At 42.0% G+C, this 22121-nt stretch overlaps 1 protein-coding gene across 1 annotated transcript in view; it reads left to right on the top strand.

Moving 5' to 3' along the window:
• Nucleotides 1–12540: 12540 nt before the first annotated feature.
• Nucleotides 12541–22121, top strand: part of CXCL12 (C-X-C motif chemokine ligand 12) — a 202602-nt gene continuing 193021 nt past the window's right edge. Inside the window, exon 1 of the mRNA XM_077454829.1 lies at nt 12541–12704. Within this exon, the coding sequence (XP_077310955.1) occupies nt 12644–12704 (61 nt within the window). The 5' untranslated portion in view covers nt 12541–12643. The remainder of the gene's footprint in view (nt 12705–22121) is intronic.

Below are 22121 nucleotides of genomic sequence, written 5' to 3'. Positions count from 1 at the left end.
CATCCCTGCCGTCACCATGCCAACTGCACGCTCCCTAAAACTTTCGACATCTGTGGCATTTAGAGTGACCTTATATACCAACACTTTCTTCACACTTCTTTTTTGGTGTTTGGCTCTTCACCACTTTACTATCAGCTCCCCATGGTTGGTGTACACTGTGTTATTCCCTTCAATATTTTTAACCACTTCAATACCGGGCACCTTCCTGCCCAGACCAAGTTTCAGCTTTCAGCGCTGTCGCAATTTGAATGGCAATTGCACGATCACGCTACACTGTACCCAAACCAAATCTTTATCATTTTATCCCCACAAATAGAGCTTTCTTTTGGTGGTATTTGATCATCTATGAGATTTTTATTTTCTGCTAAACAAATAATAAAAAAGACCGAAAATTTTGAAAAATTTTTTTTTTTATTGTTTCTATTACAAAACTTTGTAAATAAGTATGTTTTCTCCTTCACTGATGGGGCTGCACTGATGGGCACCGATGAGGTGGCACTGGCATACAGCACTGATGGGTACACATAGGTGGCACTGATGGGCACTGATAGGCAGCACAGGTGTGCACTGATAGGCAGCACGGATGGGCACTGATTGGTGGCATGGATGGGCACTGATAGGTGGCACAGATGGGCATGGATGGGCACTGATAGGTGGCACTGATGTACACGAATGGATGGTACTGATGGATGCCAATCAGTGCCAAACAATAATGCCTGCCAATTAGTGATGCCTATTTTGTGCCCTGATTGGCATCCATTGTAGACATTGATTGGCATCCATTGTGGGCACTGGTTGGCATCCCTGATGGTCTAGGTTGGCATACCTGGTGGTGACTAGTGGTGGCATCCCAGGTGGTTCTAGTGGCATCCCTGGTGGTCCAGTGTGGGCATGCTCGGGGAGCCAATCAACGGCTCTTCCTGTTTACATCGTGATCAGCCATGATTGGACATGGCTGATCTCATGGGAAAGAGCCTCTGTCAGAGGCTCTTTACCAAGATCGGAGTTGCAGTGTGTGAGACTGACACACCACAACAACGATCACCGTGATGCGTGCCTCCGGGGGGCGGGCAGCGGCTTAATATCATAGCGATATCATATGACAGCCGGTCAGGATATCTCAACCACTTTGCCGATGTCATATTGCTATATGGCGGGCGACAAGTGGTGAAATACATAGGCACAGTTCTATTATTATTTTACTCTGTATCATTCTTGGTCCCAGCACTGGTGCACCTTATAGCACAATCAGTTACAATTTTTTCATACTCTCATGTTTCATTGCAGATATTAATATATATGATGTGATCTACATCACCCCTGATGATCTATGGTGGATCAATCCCCCAGGGACATCTGTCTCCCACTGTTTTTTCATCTTGTGCCATGGAATACACCACCTCAGCTCCTGGGCCTGGAGACTTTTCCGGCCAACTCTCAGCCCTTCACGCTTGCACCCAGACTCATAGTTAATCTGTAAGTATATGTGGGTGTTTGATATTTCCTCCTTTTGTAGATAAACCCATTGTAACCTATAATATATTCTTATAGACACCTATCTTGCATCTGCTCCTGAAGAGTGAAACGAAATGCGTTGAGCTATATATATGCTACTTGTTCACATTTTAAGAGTGTTACCAACATTGTACATTGATCATGCTATATCAGATTGTACAAATTAAGTATGATTTTATTTTATATTGTGTAGACACAGCACAATAATAATAATAAACAATAATGTGTTTTATAATGTTATTAATATGGACTTTTATGCTGCACTTTTACCATGTTATTATATATTATATATGGAAAAGAATATTATATTTATTAATACTTTTTTGTTTGTACCCAGAGCCGGTGCAAGGATTTTTGACACCATAGGCGAAACCAATTTCGCCGCCCCCTCTGGCTCTGCCCCTGACTCCACCGACTTTGCCAGGTTAAATGGTTTAATTCAACCCTCTAACTGCTACATCTGCAAGACAGCTCGTTCATTTGAAAAAACAACAGACTTACTAGCAGGATCACCAGGTGACTATAAAAGAGAAAACCTAAAAACAAAACTAATGCAGCCACCCATCTAAGAATTGGTAAGCTGCAGTATAATAAATATTTTGCTTTGCTTTAATACCACTTACCACTGGATAAAGTTAATCAAGTAATTCTGTTATACATCATTGTATAGGCAGATGATGGGAAGGAAGGAGTTAAAACAGGAGATAAACAGACTGGAGTAAAGCTACTTCCAGTGCTGGCAAGGAGAGAGAGCGAAGGGGGTCAGGAAGAGAGACAGACAGGTAGAAAGGGGTCAGGGGAGAGAGATAGAGAGAAGGGTCAGAGAGGGAGAGAGAGGGGGGAGGTCAGAGAGAGAGAGAGAGAGAGAGAGAGGGAGAGAGAGGGGGGTCAGAGAGAGAGGTAGGGTCAGAGAGAGAGGGAGGGTGAGAGAGAGAGGGAGGGTGAGAGAGAGAGGGGGTGAGAGAAAGAGACAAAAAAACTGTCATCTGTGCCATGATAGGTAGTTGCCTAGACTACTGCAACACTCTTTATTTGGGATTGCCAAAGATGCTAGTGCAGAAGCTTCAACTTATTCAAAATGCTGCGGCTAGGCTGCTCATGGATGTCCCGTTGAGGGAACATATCACCCCTGTCCTCTGTGCCTTGCATTGGCTGCCGGTCCACTATCACACCTTATTTAAGGTAGGATGTATTATGTTTAAAGGGGTTGTAAAGGTTCAGGTTTTTTTTTCTAAATAGGTTCCTTTAAGCTAGTGCATTGTTGGTTCACTTACCTTTTCCTTCGATTTCCCTTCTAAATGTTTTTTTTATTTGTTTTCTTTGTCTGAATTTCTCACTTCCTGTTCAGTAAGCTGTTCAGTAAGCTGTTCTGGCTGACTAAACACCGCTCGGATGATGGTGTGAAGTTTACTAGACATGTGCATTTTGTTTCGTTCCGAATCGAAATTTGGACGAATTTTCATTATTCGGACATTCGGATGCATCTGAATTACCGAATTACAATGCTAATGAATTCAAACGAAATTCAAATCAAATTCGAATCAAATTCGAAAAATGACATAACTCGGGGTCAATTATAGCTAGAAACACCAAATTTGGTACACAAATGCAATTTGGGGTTTCTAGCACTAAGTTACCCCGAGATACGTGACCCCAAAGTCAGGTCACAAAATGTCAAGCACTTTTATGCAGCAGAGAATTACATTCTGTGACCCGAATTTGGGGCCACATATCTCGGGGTCACTTATAGCTAAAAGCACCAAATTTGGTATGCAAACACAATAGAACTAGCACTACAATATTTCCAAATTCAGGGTTTCTAGCACCAAGTGACCCCGAGATACATGGCCCTAAAGTTGGGTCGCAAAATATTTTCGAATCCGGTTGAAATAGTTTCGAAAGCGGTTGAAATCATTTCGAATTTGGTTGAAATATTTTCGAATGTGACCGATTTTTCCAATTCGGTAGAAAACAAAACGAAATCCGAAAACAAATTTAACAAATTTAACGAATATAACTAAACAAAATTAATTAATTAACGAATTAAAACGAAACAAAACTAAACAAATTTTTTCCTTTTGCACATGTCTAAAGTTTACTGAGGAGAAACAGGAAGTGAGAAATTCAGACAAAGAAAAAAAACATTTAGAAGGGAAATGGAAGGAGAAGGTACGTGAACCAACAATGCACTAGCTTAACCTCCCTAGCGGTATCCCCGAGCGTGACTCGGGTTTGTTTTTTTCTTGTACTATCGGTAACCCCGAGTCACGCTCGGGGTAACATTGCAGAGCGGTGAGCGGAGATCTTACCTTCTCCCTGCGCTCCAGCGATGTTCTCCGCTGTCCTCCGTGTCCTCCCCTGTGATCGCTGACGCGATCGCCGGCGAGGTCACGCCATCCTGACTTTCTGGTTCCGTTCTCTGCGAGCAGCAGCGGCGCACGGGAGCGGAACTGGGCGGGAAATTCAAAAAGTTAACACAACACAAACACATAAATAGAAGTGATACATTGTAATCTGAGAGGATTACACTGTATCATCTCTATCTGACTGATAAACCATACAGTGCCCCAATTCGCTACAAAATCGCCATTGGACCAGCTGAGTGACAGCGATAGCGACACGGAGTTGCTCGCAGAAATTAGCGATAGCGAGTCCTGGGGAGATTTGTCGTCTGACACTGACACGGATCTGACAAGTGACAGCGGTGATGATCCTGCACCTGACCTCAGCGATGTGCGCAATTGGTGCCCTATCGACTGCGATACAGACAATGGTAGCGCCGCCAAGATTCCCCTTCACTGGATCACCTGGGATGAAGGTAGGTGTCGAACGTTACAATCCTCTGGTATACCTGCAATTATTTCTCACTGAGGATGTAATTGAAAAAATTGTCACAGAGACAAATCGCTACCAGGTACAGCAATCCGCTACGCTGCATGCCAGGTTTTCCCGAAGCAGAAAGTGGGAACCAGTGACCAAAGAGGACATCTGGCAGTTCCTGGGACTCATCATTCTTCAGGGAGTGGTGGGGAAACCGCTCCAAAAATAGTACTGGACCACCAATAAATTACTGGCCACTCCGTTTTTTGGCACCGTGATGTCCGAATACCGTTTTTCCCTCATCATGAAATATTTCCATTTCACGAACAATGAAGAGTTTGATGAGGCCACGCATCCTGCACCCAAACTCAAAAAAATCTGGGAGGTATCGCAAATTATTGTGAGCAACTTCCAGCGGACCTACATGCCAGAAAGGGACGTCTGCGTGGACAAAAGCTTGATGGCCTACAAGGGACGCCTGAGCTGGATACAATTTATTGCATCCAAAAGAGCGAGATTTGGCATAAAGTCCTACATGCTCTGAGAGTCATCTGCGAGTCATCCACCAGGTACATATGGAATTCGGTCATTTACACCGTTAAAGGCAGGTAAAGCCAGGTACAGCGGCTATGGGATGGCCACATCATCAGTCCTCACACTGCTGGAGCCATTGCTGATCCAGGGATATTGTGTCACCATGGACAACTTCTATACGTCTCCGGAACTTTTTGATGTTTTGCTAAAAAACAAGACCGATGCGTATGGTACTGTTAGGCCCAATCGACGTGACATGCCATCTCTGTTCTCCCGGAAAAATCTAAAAACCGGAGAAATGGTTGCCTGGCAGAAGGGTAAGATGATGGCAATGCGATGGCGAGATAAGAAGGACGTGTGTCTCATGAGTACCGTGCACAATACCGCCACTGCCATGGTCCACACCAAACGTGGGAAAGATGTGCTGAAGCCGCAAGTCGTCATAGACTATAATTGCACTATGGGAGGCGTGGACAGAGCCGATCAGGCAATGACATTTTATCAGGCTATGCGCAAGCAGCAAAAAAAATATTATAAAAAGATTTTCCGGCATCTTCTGGAGCAATGCCTTTGGAACGCATATGTCCTATATAGAGCACAGAGTCGCAAGCCTCTTATTCATGCTGATTTTACCTGGAAGGTGGCTGAGCAGATTTTCCTCCAACACCAGACACCATCAGGATCTGCGAACAGACCTGGACGACATGCTGTTGATGTTGTCAACCCAGAACGCCTAACAGGTCGTCACTTTGTGGACTACATACCACCAACCGCAAAAAAGGCAGCACCTACCAGGATGTGCGTGGTTTGCTGCTCAAAGAGAGATAGCAGTGGAAAAAAAGTCTGAAAAGAAAGCCGGTTCTATTGTCCGGATTGTGATGTTGGACTGTGTGCTGTACCTTGCTTCAAAATGTATCACACTCAGGATGTTTATTGAATTTTCTTTGTTTGACAAATTTCATTATTTCACATTACATTATTGAATAAAATTATATTATTTATAAGATTATAATTCATGATTTTGTGTTTCTAACTTTATCACATCTGGGATGTCTACTAGAGCCTTGTTTGGTCAGGTTTTAGTAAGTAATTACTAAGAATTGCAGGCCTATGATACATAACACCAAATTTTCATGCAAAAGAATTGTACCGCTTTTGGAATAGAATTCCTGACAGAATCATACCGCCAGGGAGGTTGAATGAATGAATGAATGAAATACTTATATAGCGCACAATGCAAACTGAATCGCCTCTAGGCGCTGTTAAAGGAACCTATTTAGAAAATAAAAAACAAACCTTTACAACCCCTTTAAGATTATGAGAGGCCTGGCCCCAAGCTATCTCTGCTCTCATTTTCATAAACGAGCCCTTGTCAGATCACTCAGATCTATCAGCAGAGATCTCCCCTATATTTCGGTGACTAAGACCCGGCGTGGTGGTCGGGCTATGGAATAGCCTTCCTGTTGAGCTCCAGGAGGCTCCCACTATTCTTATCTTCCGCAGGTTACTGAAGACTTGGCTTTTCACGCAGGGTTTTCCTGCATAGTCTCTTTTTTTCTACCCTTCTGCCACTCTGTGCTGCTTCTGGTCCCTGGGCCCTTTCTTTCCAGGATCTTTGCTATGCGCGTTGGGACCCTTCAGGGTAAGACCGTGCTATAATAAGATTCCTCTCAACTCAACTCAACTCCATCCTACACACACACACACCTCCATGCTACACACAGTCATCTCCATCCTACAAACACACACACTCCTCCATCCTACACACAACCATCTCCATCCTACACACACACAGACTCCTCCATCCTACATGCAGTCATCTACATCCCACACACACACACACTCCTCCATCCTACACACAGTCACCTCCATCCTACACACATACACACACACACACACACACACACACACTTCTTCATCCTACACACAGTCATCTACATCCTACACACATACACACGCACACACACCTCCATCCAACACACACACACTCCTCCATCCTACACACAGTCATCTCCATCCTACACACACACACACACACACACACGTAAACACCTCCATCCTATACACAGTCATCTCCATCCTACACACACACACACACGTAAACACCTCCATCCTATACACAGTCATCTCCATCCTACACACACACACACACACACACTCCTCCATCCTGCATACAGTCATCTCCATGCTATACACACACACATACACACTCCTCCATCCAACACACAAACACACGTACACACCTCCATCCTACACACAAACAGTCATTTCGTTCTGCACTGTACATTCCTTATTTAACACTACCACATTCTGCACAGTCATCTCAGACTCTACTTAAACAAACCCCCTTTAAACCACACACAATATTTAGCATATTTTAAACCACTCTCATTTTTAGACACAGTGCGCTTTTCCGCATTATTACTTATCATTCTTTCTGTACAACCACACCCATAATATATGAATGTGTAACCCCTAATTAAAGTAATGCCCTGCCTACAGAGGCTTTCTCGCCACAAAGAAAAAAAAGTGTCCCTAAATACTGTTTTCAAATGTTGGCAACTATGCTTTACAGGTACATGAAAGTTGTGCAATGCCACTGAAGGGAAAAACCTGTCCCTTACCAGGTGGCTGCTGAGAGGGGCCTTAAAGCAGTGGTGTCTCTGCAGAGGTCCAACACACCCTACTGAGTCAGAAATAGAGTTTTCCAGTCATCAGGGACAATGAGTTTTGCTGGTTGCAGAACTATAGATCTGACTCACCAAGCAGTATATTGCACCTTACAGAGATGCAAATACTACTACACTGAAAGCAAGTGTTCTTTTCAGCAGCGCCCTGGGGACATGTTTTTCTACTGAGAATATTGAGGCTGTTTTTCAAAGAAAACTTTGCACACTTGGGTTGGGTTTTAAATATTATTTATTCTCTGCTTTATTAGTGAACCACAATAAAAGAAAAAAAAAGAAATAAACACAAGTATTATCTATCTATCTATCTATCTATATATATATATATCTATATATATATATATAGATATATATATATATATATATATATATATATATATATATATACATATACATACACAGACAGTGCCTTGCAAAAGTATTCACCACCCTTGGCTTTTTTCGTGTTTTGTTGCCTCATGACCTGGCATTAACATGGATTGTTTGAGGATTTGCATAATTTAATTTACAGAATATGCCCACAACTTTGAAGATTTTTTTTTTTTTTTTATTGTGAAGCAAGCAATAAATAGGACAAAATAACAGAAAAAGTCAATGTGCATAACTATTTACCCCTCTAAAGTTAATACTTTGTAGAGCCACCTTTTGCGGCTATCACAGCTCCAAGTTGATTTGGATAAGTCTCTATGAGCTTGCCACATCTTACCACTGGGATTTTTGCCCATTCCTCCTTGCAAAACTGCTCCAGCTCCTTCAAGTTGGATGGTTTGGACTTGTGAACAGCAATCTTTAAGTCTGACCACAAATGTTCTATTGGGTTGAGGTCTGGGCTTTGACTAGGACATTCCAACACATGTACATGTTTTCCCCTTAAACCACTCAAGTGTTGCTTTAGCAGTGTGTTTGTCATTAGCAGGGGTCATTGTCCTGCTGGAAGGTGAACCTCCGTCCTAGCCTCAAATCACACACAGAGTGGTACAGGTTTTGCTCAAGAATATCCCTGTGTTTAGCACCATCAATCTTTCCCTCAACTCTGACCAGTTTCCCAGTCCCGACTGCTGAAAAACATCCCCATAGCATGATGCTGCCACCACCATGTTTCACTGTGGGGTTGGTGTTCTTTGAGTGATGTGATGTGTTGGGTTTACACAAGACATAGCATTTTCTTTGATGGCCAAAAAGTTAAATTTTAGTCTCATCAGACCAGAGCACCTTCCTCCATACATTTTGGGAGTGTCCCACATGCGTTTTCGAAAACTCAAAATGTGCCATTTTGTTTTTTGCTGAAAGTAGTGGCTTTCTTCTGGCCACTCTGCCATAAAGCCCAACTCTATGGAGCGTACGGCTTATTTTCGTCCCGTTCTATCTACATATACTCCAGTCTCTGCTGTGGAACTTTGCAGCTCCTCCAGGGTCACCTTAGGTCTCTGTGCTACCTCTCAAATTAATGCCCGGTCCATGAGTATTGGTGTGCGGCCGTCTCTTTGGCAGGTTTGCTGTTGTGGCATGTTCTTTCCATTTGGTTGTGATAGATTCGATAGATTTGATGGTGCTCCCAGGGATCATCAAATATTTGGATATTTTTTTAAGACCCAACCCTGACTTGTACTTCTCAACATCATTGTCCATTACTTGTTTGGAGAGTTCCTTGGTCTTCATGGCAGTGTTTGGTTAGTGGTACCTTTTGCTTAGGTGTTGCAGCCTCCGGGGCCTTTCAAAAAAGGTGTGTATATGTAATGACAGATCATGTGACACTTAGATTGCACACAGGTGGACATCATTTCACTGACTTCGGAAGGTAATTGGTTGCACCAGAGCTTTTTATGGGCTTCATAACAAAGGGGGTGAATACATCCGCACAGTTTTTTATTTAAAAAATAGTTGTATGTACATCATTTTCTAATCTTATTTCACCAACTTAGACTATTGTGTTCTGAACCATTGATTATAATTCAGATTAAAAAAAAATTGAACTAAAGGCTGTAATGTAACAAAATAGGTAAAAAGCCAAGGTGGGGTGCATACTTTCGCAATTTGTACAATTTGCATTGTATATATATTATGTACTGTGAATATATATATATATATATATATATATATATATATATATATATATATTGTACACACTAAGCATTCATGCACATGGTGCTTTCAGATGCATATCCCTATATGCCTAGAGCAATTTCCTGGTGTCTTCTCACACTCAGGGAGCTGCGCATGCCACATACAGCCTGCCATACAAGTGAATGGCTACGGGTGCTTCTTTACATCATTGTTTCTCGGCACATGAATGTCTGATGTATTTTCCAAACATGTAAGATTTACATTTGAAAAATATACACAATAAAGTCTTAATAAAATCAGATAATAAAGTCTATGTAAGATACCAAAGTGATATTACACAGTGATTAGGGGTATTGAGAGCACTACATTGTTTATAGTTTATCTATGGTAACAGGTTTTATGTGACTTGTGTTTGATATATGAAGAAGTTGAGGAGTTATTTTGGTTCTATAGTGACTGTGGAGCTTATGAATTTTACATAAATGGACTTTTTAATTTGCAAGGATATTTTCCCTTAGCTTAGTCAGTGAATGAGAGAAGCTCTGCTGACTTATATCATCCAATCTGGTGCAAGCAAAAATACAGTCAGAGGAATTCAGTAAGATATTAATATCTTTTTTTTTTTTGCTGTTATGGCCTAAATGGTCCTGCGCCAAATACTATGTCGTCTGTTTTAGTAGCTTTACTGAAACATGAAACAGATTCAGGTAACTCTTTCTTAACAGAACCACTTTAGCAAAGTAGCACTATTACTGCACCAAACTTAAAAGAATTAACTTCAGGTCATAAATAACTAAACTGAAAATGGTTGTAAAGTCAGACGGATTTTTATCTTAATGCATTCTATGTATTAAGATAAAAAGCCTTCTGTGTGCAGAAGTCCCTCTCAGCCCCCCTAATACTTACCGGAGCCCCATCTCTGTCCAGCAATGCCCACAAGTGTCTCAGCAATATGGGATTGGCTGAGACACAGCAGTGGTGCCATTGGCTCCCACTGCTATCAATCAAAGCCAGTTAGCCAATCAGGTGAGAGAGGGGCATTTCTGAATGGATACATGGAGCTGCAGCTCGGCTTGGATGCCCCCATAGCAAGCTGCTTGCTGTGGGGACTCTCAACAGAAGGGAAGGGCCAGGAGCACAGAAGAGATACCCGAGAAGGAAGGATCTGGAATGCTCTGTGCAAAACCACTGCACAGAGCAGGTAAGTATAACATGTTTGTTATTTTTATAGAAAAAAAACAAGACTTTACAATCACTTGAAGGTATAACTTGGGATACAGAGACAGCGAGAGTGCCTGTCTATACACTGTGTATCAGGTGCCAGCACTACTCCTCCCTACCTGTCTCTGGTTGTTACGGTCACTGTCGGCTTGGCACTGGCATTGATGGACAGTGGGCAGGATTTTCAGAGTGCAGGTAAGATGTTGCTGTCACCCATCCAGTCATTGTCTTTATTTTTTGTGCCGAATGGTGATGTTCATTTACACTAATGTGCCATAACTGTGAGCCAAGCATTTGGCTCATGGCTGTGGCATGGCCCCATTGACAATAATGGGTGAGTATAACAGAAGCTGCAGTATGTCAACTCAACACAAGCACCAAGAACATGTGTGTGTGTGTGCATGTGTATGCATACTAACGGTGTCAGAAGACCAGTGGACCGTGTCAATAGGGGAGAGATTGGTCTCAGTAGGAAAGTGGACAGTGTCAGTATTTTTACATTTTTATTATTTTGTTTTTTATTCATTTTTACATAATTTTTTTTTCTTTACATTTTTTTTTAGGAGCCTCATTAGGGGGCTTTGGTGAAATACCATTCATGGGTCCAAACAGGGGCAATCTGCACCACACAGCGGGATTAGCATGTGCCCAGGCACACCTGGCACACCCTATGCGCACGCCTATGCACAGAACATTAAAATTTGCCACAGCTACAAATCACACATACAAGCTTCTGCATGTGAACAGCCCCCTTCGATTGTAAAGCAGGCATTAAATAAGTGGTCAGGGGGTGGTAATCCTGCAGCTAAACCACCTGTATGGCCACCCATGTGAAAGAGCTGGATATCAGTGAGTAGACTGAACAAAAATTGGAACAAAAATGAAACTTTCTATTGATCTAAGATTGGATAGCCCAATTATTGTATGAGGAATTTGTCATCGAACATCAAAATTTTTCCGACCATTTTCAACATTAAACATTGTTTTTCTCTGATCCATTTATACTACTACCCCTAATACTCATGAGCATTTTGTTTACATTTTCTTTTTCTTTTTTAATAACTGTTTAGAAAATTGTTTGTTCGAAAACTATTTTCCAACATGTTCGTTCATTTTTGATCTTGAGATGTAAACCAACTGTTGCAGTAAGCACATTAACCATATGAAAAGTGAACAATCAGTATGCTAACGTGATTTTCCATTTGATTTGCTATCCATATATTGCCAGCTTTAGATTATACAGTTGTAGTATAGATTCATTATCTGTTCTATACTCCATCTTTCCAAGACTATAAAGAATTGACTCAACCTGTCTTTCTGCTCCTCTGCAAGTAACACTTCTGTTCTGTAAATCTGCTCCATCCCTAGAGAGTCCAGCCAGGTAACAGGAGAACCAACAGATCCATGTCCGCATTGCTAAGTAATGTGTAACAGATGGAAATTGATGCAGCTAACACTATAGAACACCCAGGGAATCCCTGATGCCAGAACAGAAAAAAAAAACAAAAAAACATGCAAACATCCCAGGGACGAAATCTATAGCATTAGACATGAGAGGGACTCTGATTTCACGTGCTATTAGCAGATAACCTACCTATGCTGAAATAGAGATCTGCTGATTTCCATCCAACTCTTTAATAGAGGAAGGATGTAATAACATGCCAGAGGTGATAAATCACTAGAGCTTTTCTCCTCCCCCTGCTCTGCACTTCCAGGCTTCTCCTCTCTGAGTTCAGCTCATTCTTCACACTGACTCTGCTAGAGAACATAGCCAGAGCTGAGCCTAGCCATCCAGGAGCAACATGGACATGAGAAACCTTGCAATCCTCACCCTCCTGCTGGGGACTATCTGCCTCTCTGACGGTAAGTACACAGGGCAGCCTTCCACAAAAAGTATATAATTGTCATCTGTTTATTAACACAGAGAAACATTATTGTTCAACTTCCACACGTCGGATTTCTGTGTATTGTTTTGGCTCCATGGCTTGTTTTATTCTATCATAAACTGGTGTAGAAAGTGTTATTGTTTTACATTAGCAGTCCCATCTGTGCGGTGTGATCTGTATATGATGATGGTGATTCGTTTTCTGGTGTTTGCACAAGGGGAGATAAATGAGAAGGGATAGGAGAACATGTGTTGAGCAGGGTTAGGCTTTACAAAGCACATTCGTTATTTGTGCACGAGTTGCTCTAAGTGTGGTTGGTTTTTGTGGTGATGAGAAGTGCAGACTGTTGAAATGTGGCTTCTCCCTGTGCAGGTGTTGGAGTGGTTTGATGTGTTACTTTACCTGCTTACTTTGTATTAGTTTCCCTGCTCAGTCATGGATCCATTACAGCTGTTCCATGTGTTGTGTTTGTGCTGACATAAGCATGGTTGCTCGGCTGTGCTGTTTCCAACAAAGTGACCTTCTCCCCTCTAGCTATGAGTTTTACAAGCACTATTTCTTATAGCTCCAGGCTACATTATTATGTGCTGCTGCTTGTGGTGGCTGCCATCACATCCTTCATCCAACTGGGGAGCCCACTGACTGTGACTGCCATTATACCCTTCATCCAGATGGGGAGCCCACTTACTGTGGCTGCCATCGAACACCCTTCATCCAAATGGGGAGCCCACTTACTGTGGCTGCAATGACACCCTATTTCCAAATGGGGAGCACACTTACTGTGGCTGCCATCACACCCTTCTTCCAAATGGGGAGCACACATACTGTGGCTGCCATCACACCCTTCTTCCAAATGGGGAGCACAATTACTGTGGCTACCATGACACCCTTCACCCAGATGGGGAGCCCACTGACTGTGGCAGACATCATATCCTTCATCCAAATGGGGAACCCATTGTCTTTGTGGTACTAGAGGGCACATCATTTCCTATCCTTCTATATAACAATATTTTATCACACTCTCATTCATCTTCTATTTGATTTTGTGTGCATGGGGTTAATTTACTACAGGAGCAAAGAGAAGCGAATGATTACTGTGAAAATGCTACTTTGCCAAGATGTGTACTTTTATGTATTTGAAGATCACGTGGATCCCTGTGTATTGTTTATGAAAATAGCTTTCCATAAAGAATGTGTTTGCAAGGTAAATTATACATATTGAATAACAAGGAAAGTTTCTAGCAGAAACATTTCTTAAATGAAGACTGCTTCAACATATTTACTGAGATCAATGAACGTTTACTTAGTGAACTTTATTATTATTATTATAGCATTTATATAGCGCCAACAGTTTTTACTGCGCTTTACAACATGAAGTCAGATTGCAATGCAATCAATACAGAAGGAATCAGAAGTCCCCGCTCTTTAGAGTTTACAATCAAGGCACTGTCTGTATTCCTTGAGTAAATCAACCACATTCTGTTAATTTGCTATCTATTGCAACTGATTTTTGCGGCAATTGTTGCATCAATAAAAATAAAAAGAACTCGAACTGTTTAAAGATCGGGTAGTGAAGATTTTCCATGATTTGGGTCCAGGAGTTTACAGCTGGGGTCACCAAATATCGTAAAATCGGACTACAATTTTTGTATAGTCAACTTTAGATATAACAAAAGCATGTCATATATGAACCTAGCTAAACGATCCAATCAGTCTGTAACCAGGTAGACCCTTGGACTACCTAATGATGACAGATCTAAAGAAGCTTGTACAGTCAGATTGTATAGTGTGTAGTCAACATATTTGCAGCAGTGTCGTTCAAAACGTTGTTATCTTTAATGTCAGTTGTATATATTTATATAGCATATCGGATTGTGTTGCCGATTCTTGCAATATACACAGAATTCAATTTATAATGTTGTTTCTGGTAAATACATGTATCTCATATAAGACGGAATGTTTGTCTTTTGCTGGTGATTGATAGCATCAGTTATCCGTTTTGTCTACTATGTGACCTGATAGGCATACCAAATGTATGATTCCATAATATGACTAATCCTCGTACATGTAGACATAACATCTCCTGGAGGGCTATACTATGATCACACGTTATCCCAGGCTGAAGGCTGTATGGCAGTGGCCAGGGGTCCTGGGGAGCTATACCTGAAATTTCCATCACCACCTTATTCAGTCCAGTATTGTCACCTTTGTCAAGCCAAGGCCACCTTTCATCCAGAGCATTCAGATGCCCGGCTCCATGTAGCCTCCAGCCTGTGTTTCTTGTATAGAAGACACACGGTGATTTGTTTGGGGTCTGGAGCAGCCCATCAAATTATTTTCCATAAGAAAGAAGAGAGAAGGCCACAACAGTATTAACATAGCAGGATAAAGGAAGCAGTAGTCAGGGAGGGTGTGGGATCCAGGACAACAGAGGAGAGCAGACCCCCTTCCACTGATTAGTAGTCACCCTACAAGCCAGTGTATCAGTGACCAACATCTGGAACACAGACTATCTCCGCCAGCTCAGCTCAATCAATAAAGGCTAGCCCCTAAGAGGTTAACAGATCCTTCGCCCTGATAACCCCGCTGATCTGCAAAGCCACAGACAAAATCAAATCTGGAACAGATGAGGTCGGCAATAAATAGTGCCTGGCTTTTTATAGCATGATATATATTCAGGTGTGCGATGAGGTGCAGAAGAGGAATGTCAGAGGAGGCAGCAGAGCAGTACCAGCCTGCTCACCCCCGACAGCCATAGCAGTCTCTGGGTTGTAGCGCTTCTTCCATGGACCAAAGTCTTCCATCCACACTGTCAACCCTCAACTAAAAACATACAACTAGTAGATTTCCTTTTAATTACAAGTAGAACCGACACTGCATAAACTGCTGTTATACATAACACAATGAATGAGGTTATAAAAGTATGTACTAAGAAAGATTGCTAAAAAAAAATACTGGTATAATACACAACTCAAGGTGTAAGCTTATTAAAAGTCTTTATGTTCTAGGTATAGAGCTAAAAAACAGTATTATACGCGGAACAAGATATGAGGTTATAATAGTCTGTACACTACTAAAGTGTGCTAAACTCTCATATGATACACAACTCAAGGTATAAGCTTATTAATAGTCTGTATGTACTATAAATAGTGCTAAAATCTAGTATGATACACATAACAATACATTAGTTTATAATAGTCCATATGTACTACTAAAGTGTGTTAAAATCGGATACAATACACAGAATAAGGTATGAACTAAAAGGATCGCTAGATGCACAAGGTGTGCTTTTATAATAGCCTGTATGTACTACTGAGATTACTGAAAGCATTCGTATGATACAAAACACACAGTATGATCCTATAAGTATCCCTATGTATTAAGACATATCTCCAAATGCTTATATCTATGGAAGGTAAAAGGAGGGTCATTGCTCGTTGCAAAACAATCAAAACGTTGTATTTTAAGCAAGAATCCTTTCTGATCTGTCTCTATCTTCCACAACTGCGTTTGTCATTCGTTTCCCTGTTAATTGTATATTTAGTTAGTAAAGAGTAATTTTCAGAAAATAATCATGCAATATCCAGCACAGTTCAAGAGAAATAAAATTTAAAAAAAACTTTTTTTGACTAAATTCAATACACCGCATATAGAAGAGACGTCAAGTCTCAATGTATGGGGGATCTATACTAGATGTATGCCGTAGGTGTCTGAATGTGTTAGTATTCCAAAATGTCCCATTGTTGCTATCCGATTTGCTTATCTGGCAACGATCAGCCACATATATTGGGCTAAATGTCCAGGGTTATAATGATAAAGTATGCCTGGTGTTAAAGCAATGCACATACCTCTTTATTGCTTCAGAGTGGAATATTAAACTTTCTGAAAAACGTGATAAGGATTTTCAAGAAAATAAGAGTTTGTTTTCTGTATTAAATTGTATTCTTTTAGTAAATCTACAATAATCCACAAGCACTCCATTACAGGCATACCCAACTTTTAAGTATGCAATGGGGTTTATTTGCTAAAGCTGGAAAGTGCAAAATCTGTCTCTCTTCTGCATAGAAACCAATGAGCTTCCAGGTTTTATTACCAAAGCTTAATTGAACAATCTGGGGTTAGAAGCTCATTGGTTTCTATGCAGAAGTGAGCCTGATTTTGCACTTTCCAGCTTTAGTAAAGTAAACCCTATTGTGTACTTAAAATTGGGGTATGCCTGTATATAGTCTGTAGATCAAATTTTGCCTATACTTCTGCCTTTTACAATTCCACAAATCAGCATGTGGTTCTTTAATTAGTAGGTGTTCTATGTCTCTGAACTAATAGCTTAACCCCCCCCCCCCCCCCAAAAAAAAATAACCTCCAAACTTTTTAACCAGCTTCAGGGGAAATATTTTTTTAGGGCTGCGGAAATTAACGATTAATTGTTCGATTAATCGTTAATTTCTTTGATCGATCAAAATCATTTTGATCGAGGAAGATCCGCGGAGTGAGCTCTGTGGCCTCGCCCATAGGAAAGGCCGCAGCTTTGGCCTAGCTCCGGAGCCGTGGCCATCTTGGTCCACCCGACGATGGCTTAGACGTGCACGCTGAGGTCATTATCGCCCACGTGCTTGTGCTGTCTACTCTGAGAATGGACGGGTCTGCCTGCTGTCTATTCCAGACAGAGCAGACAATCGTGAATATTAAGGTATGGGGAAGATGTGGTGAGATGTGGACAGTACAGCATGGGGGAGATGTGGGCAGTACAGCATGGGGGGAGATGTGGGCAGTACAGCATGGGGGGGGGGGTGTGGACAGTACAGCATGGGGGGAGATGTGGACAGTACAGCATGGGGTGAGATGTAGACAGTACAGCATGGGGGGAGATGTGGACAGTACAGCATGTGGGGAGATGTGGGCAGTACAGCATGGGGGGGGGAGATGTGGGCAGTACAGCATGGGGGAGATGTGGACAGTACAGCATGGGGGGAGATGTGGACAGTACAGCATGGGGGGAGATGTGGACAGTACAGCATGGGGGGAGATGTGGACAGTACAGCATGGGGGAGATGGGGGGAGATGTGGACAGTACAGCATGGGGGGAGATGTGGACAGCACAGCATGGGGGGAGATGTGGGCAGTACAGCATCGGGGGAGATGTGGGCAGTACAGGATGGGGGGGGGATGTGGGCAGTACAGCATGGGGGAGATGTGGACAGTACAGCATGGGGGGAGATGTGGACAGTACAGCATGGGGGAGATGGGGGGAGATGTGGACAGTACAGCATGGGGGGAGATGTGGACAGCACAGCATGGGGGGAGATGTGGGCAGTACAGCATCGGGGGAGATGTGGGCAGTACAGCATGGGGAGAGATGTGGGCAGTACAGCATAGGGGAGATGTGGACAGTACAGCATGGGGGAGATGGGGGGAGATGTGGACAGTACAGCATGGGGGAGATGTGGACAGTACAGCATGGGGGAGATGGGGGGAGATGTAGACAGTACAGCATGGGGGAGATGTGGACAGTACAGCATGGGGGAGATGGGGGGAGATGTGGGCAGTACAGCATGGGGGAGATGTGGACAGTACAGCATGGGGGAGATGGGGGGAGATGTGGACAGTACAGCATGGGGGGAGATGTGGACAGTACAGCATGGGGGGGAGATGTGGGCAGTACAGCATGGGGGGGAGATTTGGGCAGTACAGCATGGGGGAGATGTGGACAGTACAGCATGGGGGAGATGTGGACATTACATTTAAAGTTAAACTAACTTTCTACATTTTTCTTAAAGTTTAATAAAAAAAATTGTAAAAACTGTATGTGCGTTATAATTAATCGAAATTAGTCGATTAATCGATTAAAAAAAATCGATTAATCGAACAGGAAAATTTTAATCAGTAACAGCCCTACTTTTTTATCAATATAGGTGGAGCTGCATTCCTAAGAATATTATTATATATTTAAATTCCATTGATTGCACATGACTGATTGGTCAAAGGAACACAAGTCTACCTGGCTATCTAAATAATTGCACGCTTTTAGTAAATAATATGTAGTCCAGGAGAAAAAATTGCCTGAATCCATCTTTCTATCTGTCATAGATTACTTTGCTTTATTGAATACGAAGAAGGATGCCTTACAGTGCAGGATTATTGGTGTCTGTTAATCTGGCTCTTTGTGCATGGTTGCAGAGTTGTATTGTTCCTCTTGTATGTTTCCTAACTTTGTGCCCAGAAACAGTTTTTAGCTTGCTCAGCCTTATATGTGCCAAAGTTCCAGTTTGCATCAAACACCAGCTGGTGGCGCTGTTGTGCTCCTTTGCCAAGTCATCCCATGACTCTAGAGAAAATGTAGTTGTTATATGCCAATTTATTGTACTACTTGCAGTACATTTAAGGGAACGTGATTTTGGCTGCAAGTACAACCAGTGAATTATTGCAAAACAAAAGAAACTGATAATTGTACATCTTCTACTGATAAAGTCAGTCTGTGACATTAATCCCACATTGATCCAAGCATATCATACATATACTATAGGAATGTGTCCCGTCTGTAGAGTAGTTTAGGTTTATTACATACTGGCTCCATAAGTTACATAGGATCTGCTCTGAATTATATTTTTATTGCGCATCGCTGTGGATGTAATTTTCCAACATTGTATAGATTTCTTCTCAATCTGCATAGAAGGAAAAAGAAATAACTCATGGTGTGCAAGGTCTGGCCTGGCTAGATGTTTAACTGGCCACCCTGTCTCTTATCTCTCAGCCATGAGCCATCTCTGTATAGCAGTGTAATCTCTTAACAGCACAGCAGCCCTGTCTGCCAGTCAAACACAAATGAACCCATATTTCCCAGTTATCTCCAGAATTGGTTTAGGGCATAGGAGGAAAAAAAAAACTAATCATTTTCAGCACTATGGTCAAAAACAAAACATTGACTTGACCCCACTAACTATTATAAAATCGAACAAATGTTCAAGAAATTAAAATTTTTTTAAGAAAATGCTACAAGTTTATGCCCAGCTTTACTGTTTACCCAATTTCTACCCTAAATTTTTCATCTTTAATGTATATTTCTCCAAAGGTGCCACAATATATGGCCAGATTAGGAAATGTGTTTATAAATTTGTAGATCCTGGAGGGGACTACCTACCCGAGCCTGCACTGGGATATTCTTGTTTAATCACTATTGTGTCCACAAGATAGTCCAGGCAAACAGCACTCCCCTAAAAGTATAATTATATATAATCATAGAAATTCAACCATAGCATGCATAAGTGTTGCACCCATAGACATGAGATGACCATAACTTGATCTGTCTAAAACAATCAGATTGTGATAGAATCCTGTGTCTTGCGCATACAGATTGTGATCCGAGCACACATTTCCTAGCTGATTGCTCTTGGGGGGAAAAAAATGTTCCACAGTGGGTTTTCCCAAATAAACATTATTGACTTCCTAGAAGTAGAGATGGGCCAAACACCCTCCTGTTCAGTTCACAGCAGAACTCCCGAACAGGGGAACAGTTCTGACCCAAACGGAGAAAACCCACTGAAGTCTATGGGAGCCGAACAAGAAAAATCTAAAGTTCCCATTTTGAAGGCATATATGCAAGTAATTGGCCTTAACCACTTCGCATTGAGGCCAATTCTGACACTTCGCTCCTACATGTAAAAATCATATTTTTTTTGTAAGAAAATTATCTAGAACCCCCAATCATTATATATGTTTTTTTTTAGCAAAGACCCTAGAGAATACAATGGCAGTCATTGCAACTTTTTATTTAGCGCAATATTTGTGCAGCAATTTTTCAAATGCTTTTTTAAAAAAAAAAAAACAGGTTCATGCTTTAAAAAAAAAAAAAATGAAATAGTAAAGTTAGCCCAAATTTTTGGCATAATGTGAAAGATGAAGTTATGCCAAGTAAATAGATACCTAATATGTCACACTTCAAAATTGCACACGCTCGTGGCATGGCACCAAACTTTGGTACTTAGAAATCCCCATAGGCGACGCTTTAAAATGTTTTACTGGTTATATGTTTTGAGTTACAGAGGAGGTCTAGGGCTAGAATTATTGCTCTCGCTCTAAAGTTTGCAGAGGCACCTCACATGTGTTTGAACACCGTTTTCATACGTGGGCAGGATTTTGGTATGCGTTTGCTTCTGCGTGTGGGCACACGGGGACAGGGGAACTTTAAAAAAACTTTTTTTTTATTGTTAATTTTACTTAAAAATGTTTATTTTGACACTTTAAAAAAAAAAAAGAAATGTGATCACTTTTTTTCCTATTACAAGGAATGTAAACATCCCTTGTAATAGGAATATGACATGGCAAGGAGCCCTTTAGGGCCGGTTCACACTGCGAGGCGAGGCGAGGCGACACGGCTCGCCTCGCCTCGCTCCCGCAAGTCGCCCCCATTCAGTACTATGGAACCGTTCTGAGAGGAGCGACTCGAGTCGCTCCGACTCAGAAAAAAGGTTCCTGTACTACTTCGGGGCGACTTCGGGGGCGACTTGCATTGACTTCTATGCAGAAGTCCTCTGCAAGTCGCCGCTGACCCCCCCTGCAAGTCGCGGCGAGGAAGTCGGAGACGCCTCGCCGCGGCTCGCAGTGTGAACCGGCCCTTAGAGTGAGATGTGGGGTTAATAAGACTGGGAAGCCTAAAATAAACAAAAAATTAAAAAATGATCACGGCGCTATGATCGTTCTTATGGTGTAGGGAATCATGGGCTGAAAATGCCGATATCTGAATGATGCCTGCTACAGCTTACAGGCATCATTCAGATATACCACCACAAAACCGAGGACGTCCTATGATGTGGGGGGTTCAGCTACTGCCCTGGGGGACGTGTATCATTGCAAATGATATTTTTAAAAACTGTAGTTTTTTAAGGAGCAGTGATTTTAACGATGCCTCAAGTGAAAGAATAAAAATGAAAAATGCCTTTAAACATAGTGCCTGGAGTTCCCCTTAGTCTGTCTGTAAAGTGGAGTATCTATAGCATGCATAAAACATGCTGCAGCAAAAATGACATTTCGAAAGAAAAAAAATTTGTCAAATAACATTTTCATTGGCTTGTACCCCATACTCATTCAAATGGGGGAGGGGGTGCTGTGATCTGGGGGCCCACTTCAAGGGACAAGGTGCTTTGGGGTGGGGAGGAGATCAGAGCACTCACCCCCCATGTTGAGGGCATGTGGCCTTTGTATGGTTCAGGATTCAGGTGGGAGCTCCCTCATTCCCCCTTTCCTGATCTGCCAGGCTGCATGCTCGGATAAGGGTCTGGTATGGATTTTGGGGGTTTCCAATGCAGTTTACTATTATTTTGCCGGAATTTTTTTTGAATTTTTTTTTTATTCAGCTGTCATCAAGGAAGCCCTTTGATTGAGGACTTCCCGGCCCCAC

The sequence above is a fragment of the Lithobates pipiens genome, unplaced genomic scaffold (assembly GCF_037356315.1).
Source record: "Lithobates pipiens isolate NorthernLeopardFrog02 unplaced genomic scaffold, aLitPip1_a1.2 Scaffold_25, whole genome shotgun sequence".
In the NCBI taxonomy this organism is placed as follows: domain Eukaryota; kingdom Metazoa; phylum Chordata; class Amphibia; order Anura; family Ranidae; genus Lithobates; species Lithobates pipiens.
The sequence above is the reverse complement of the archived record's forward strand: the minus strand, read 5'-3'. Positions and strand labels throughout refer to the sequence as shown.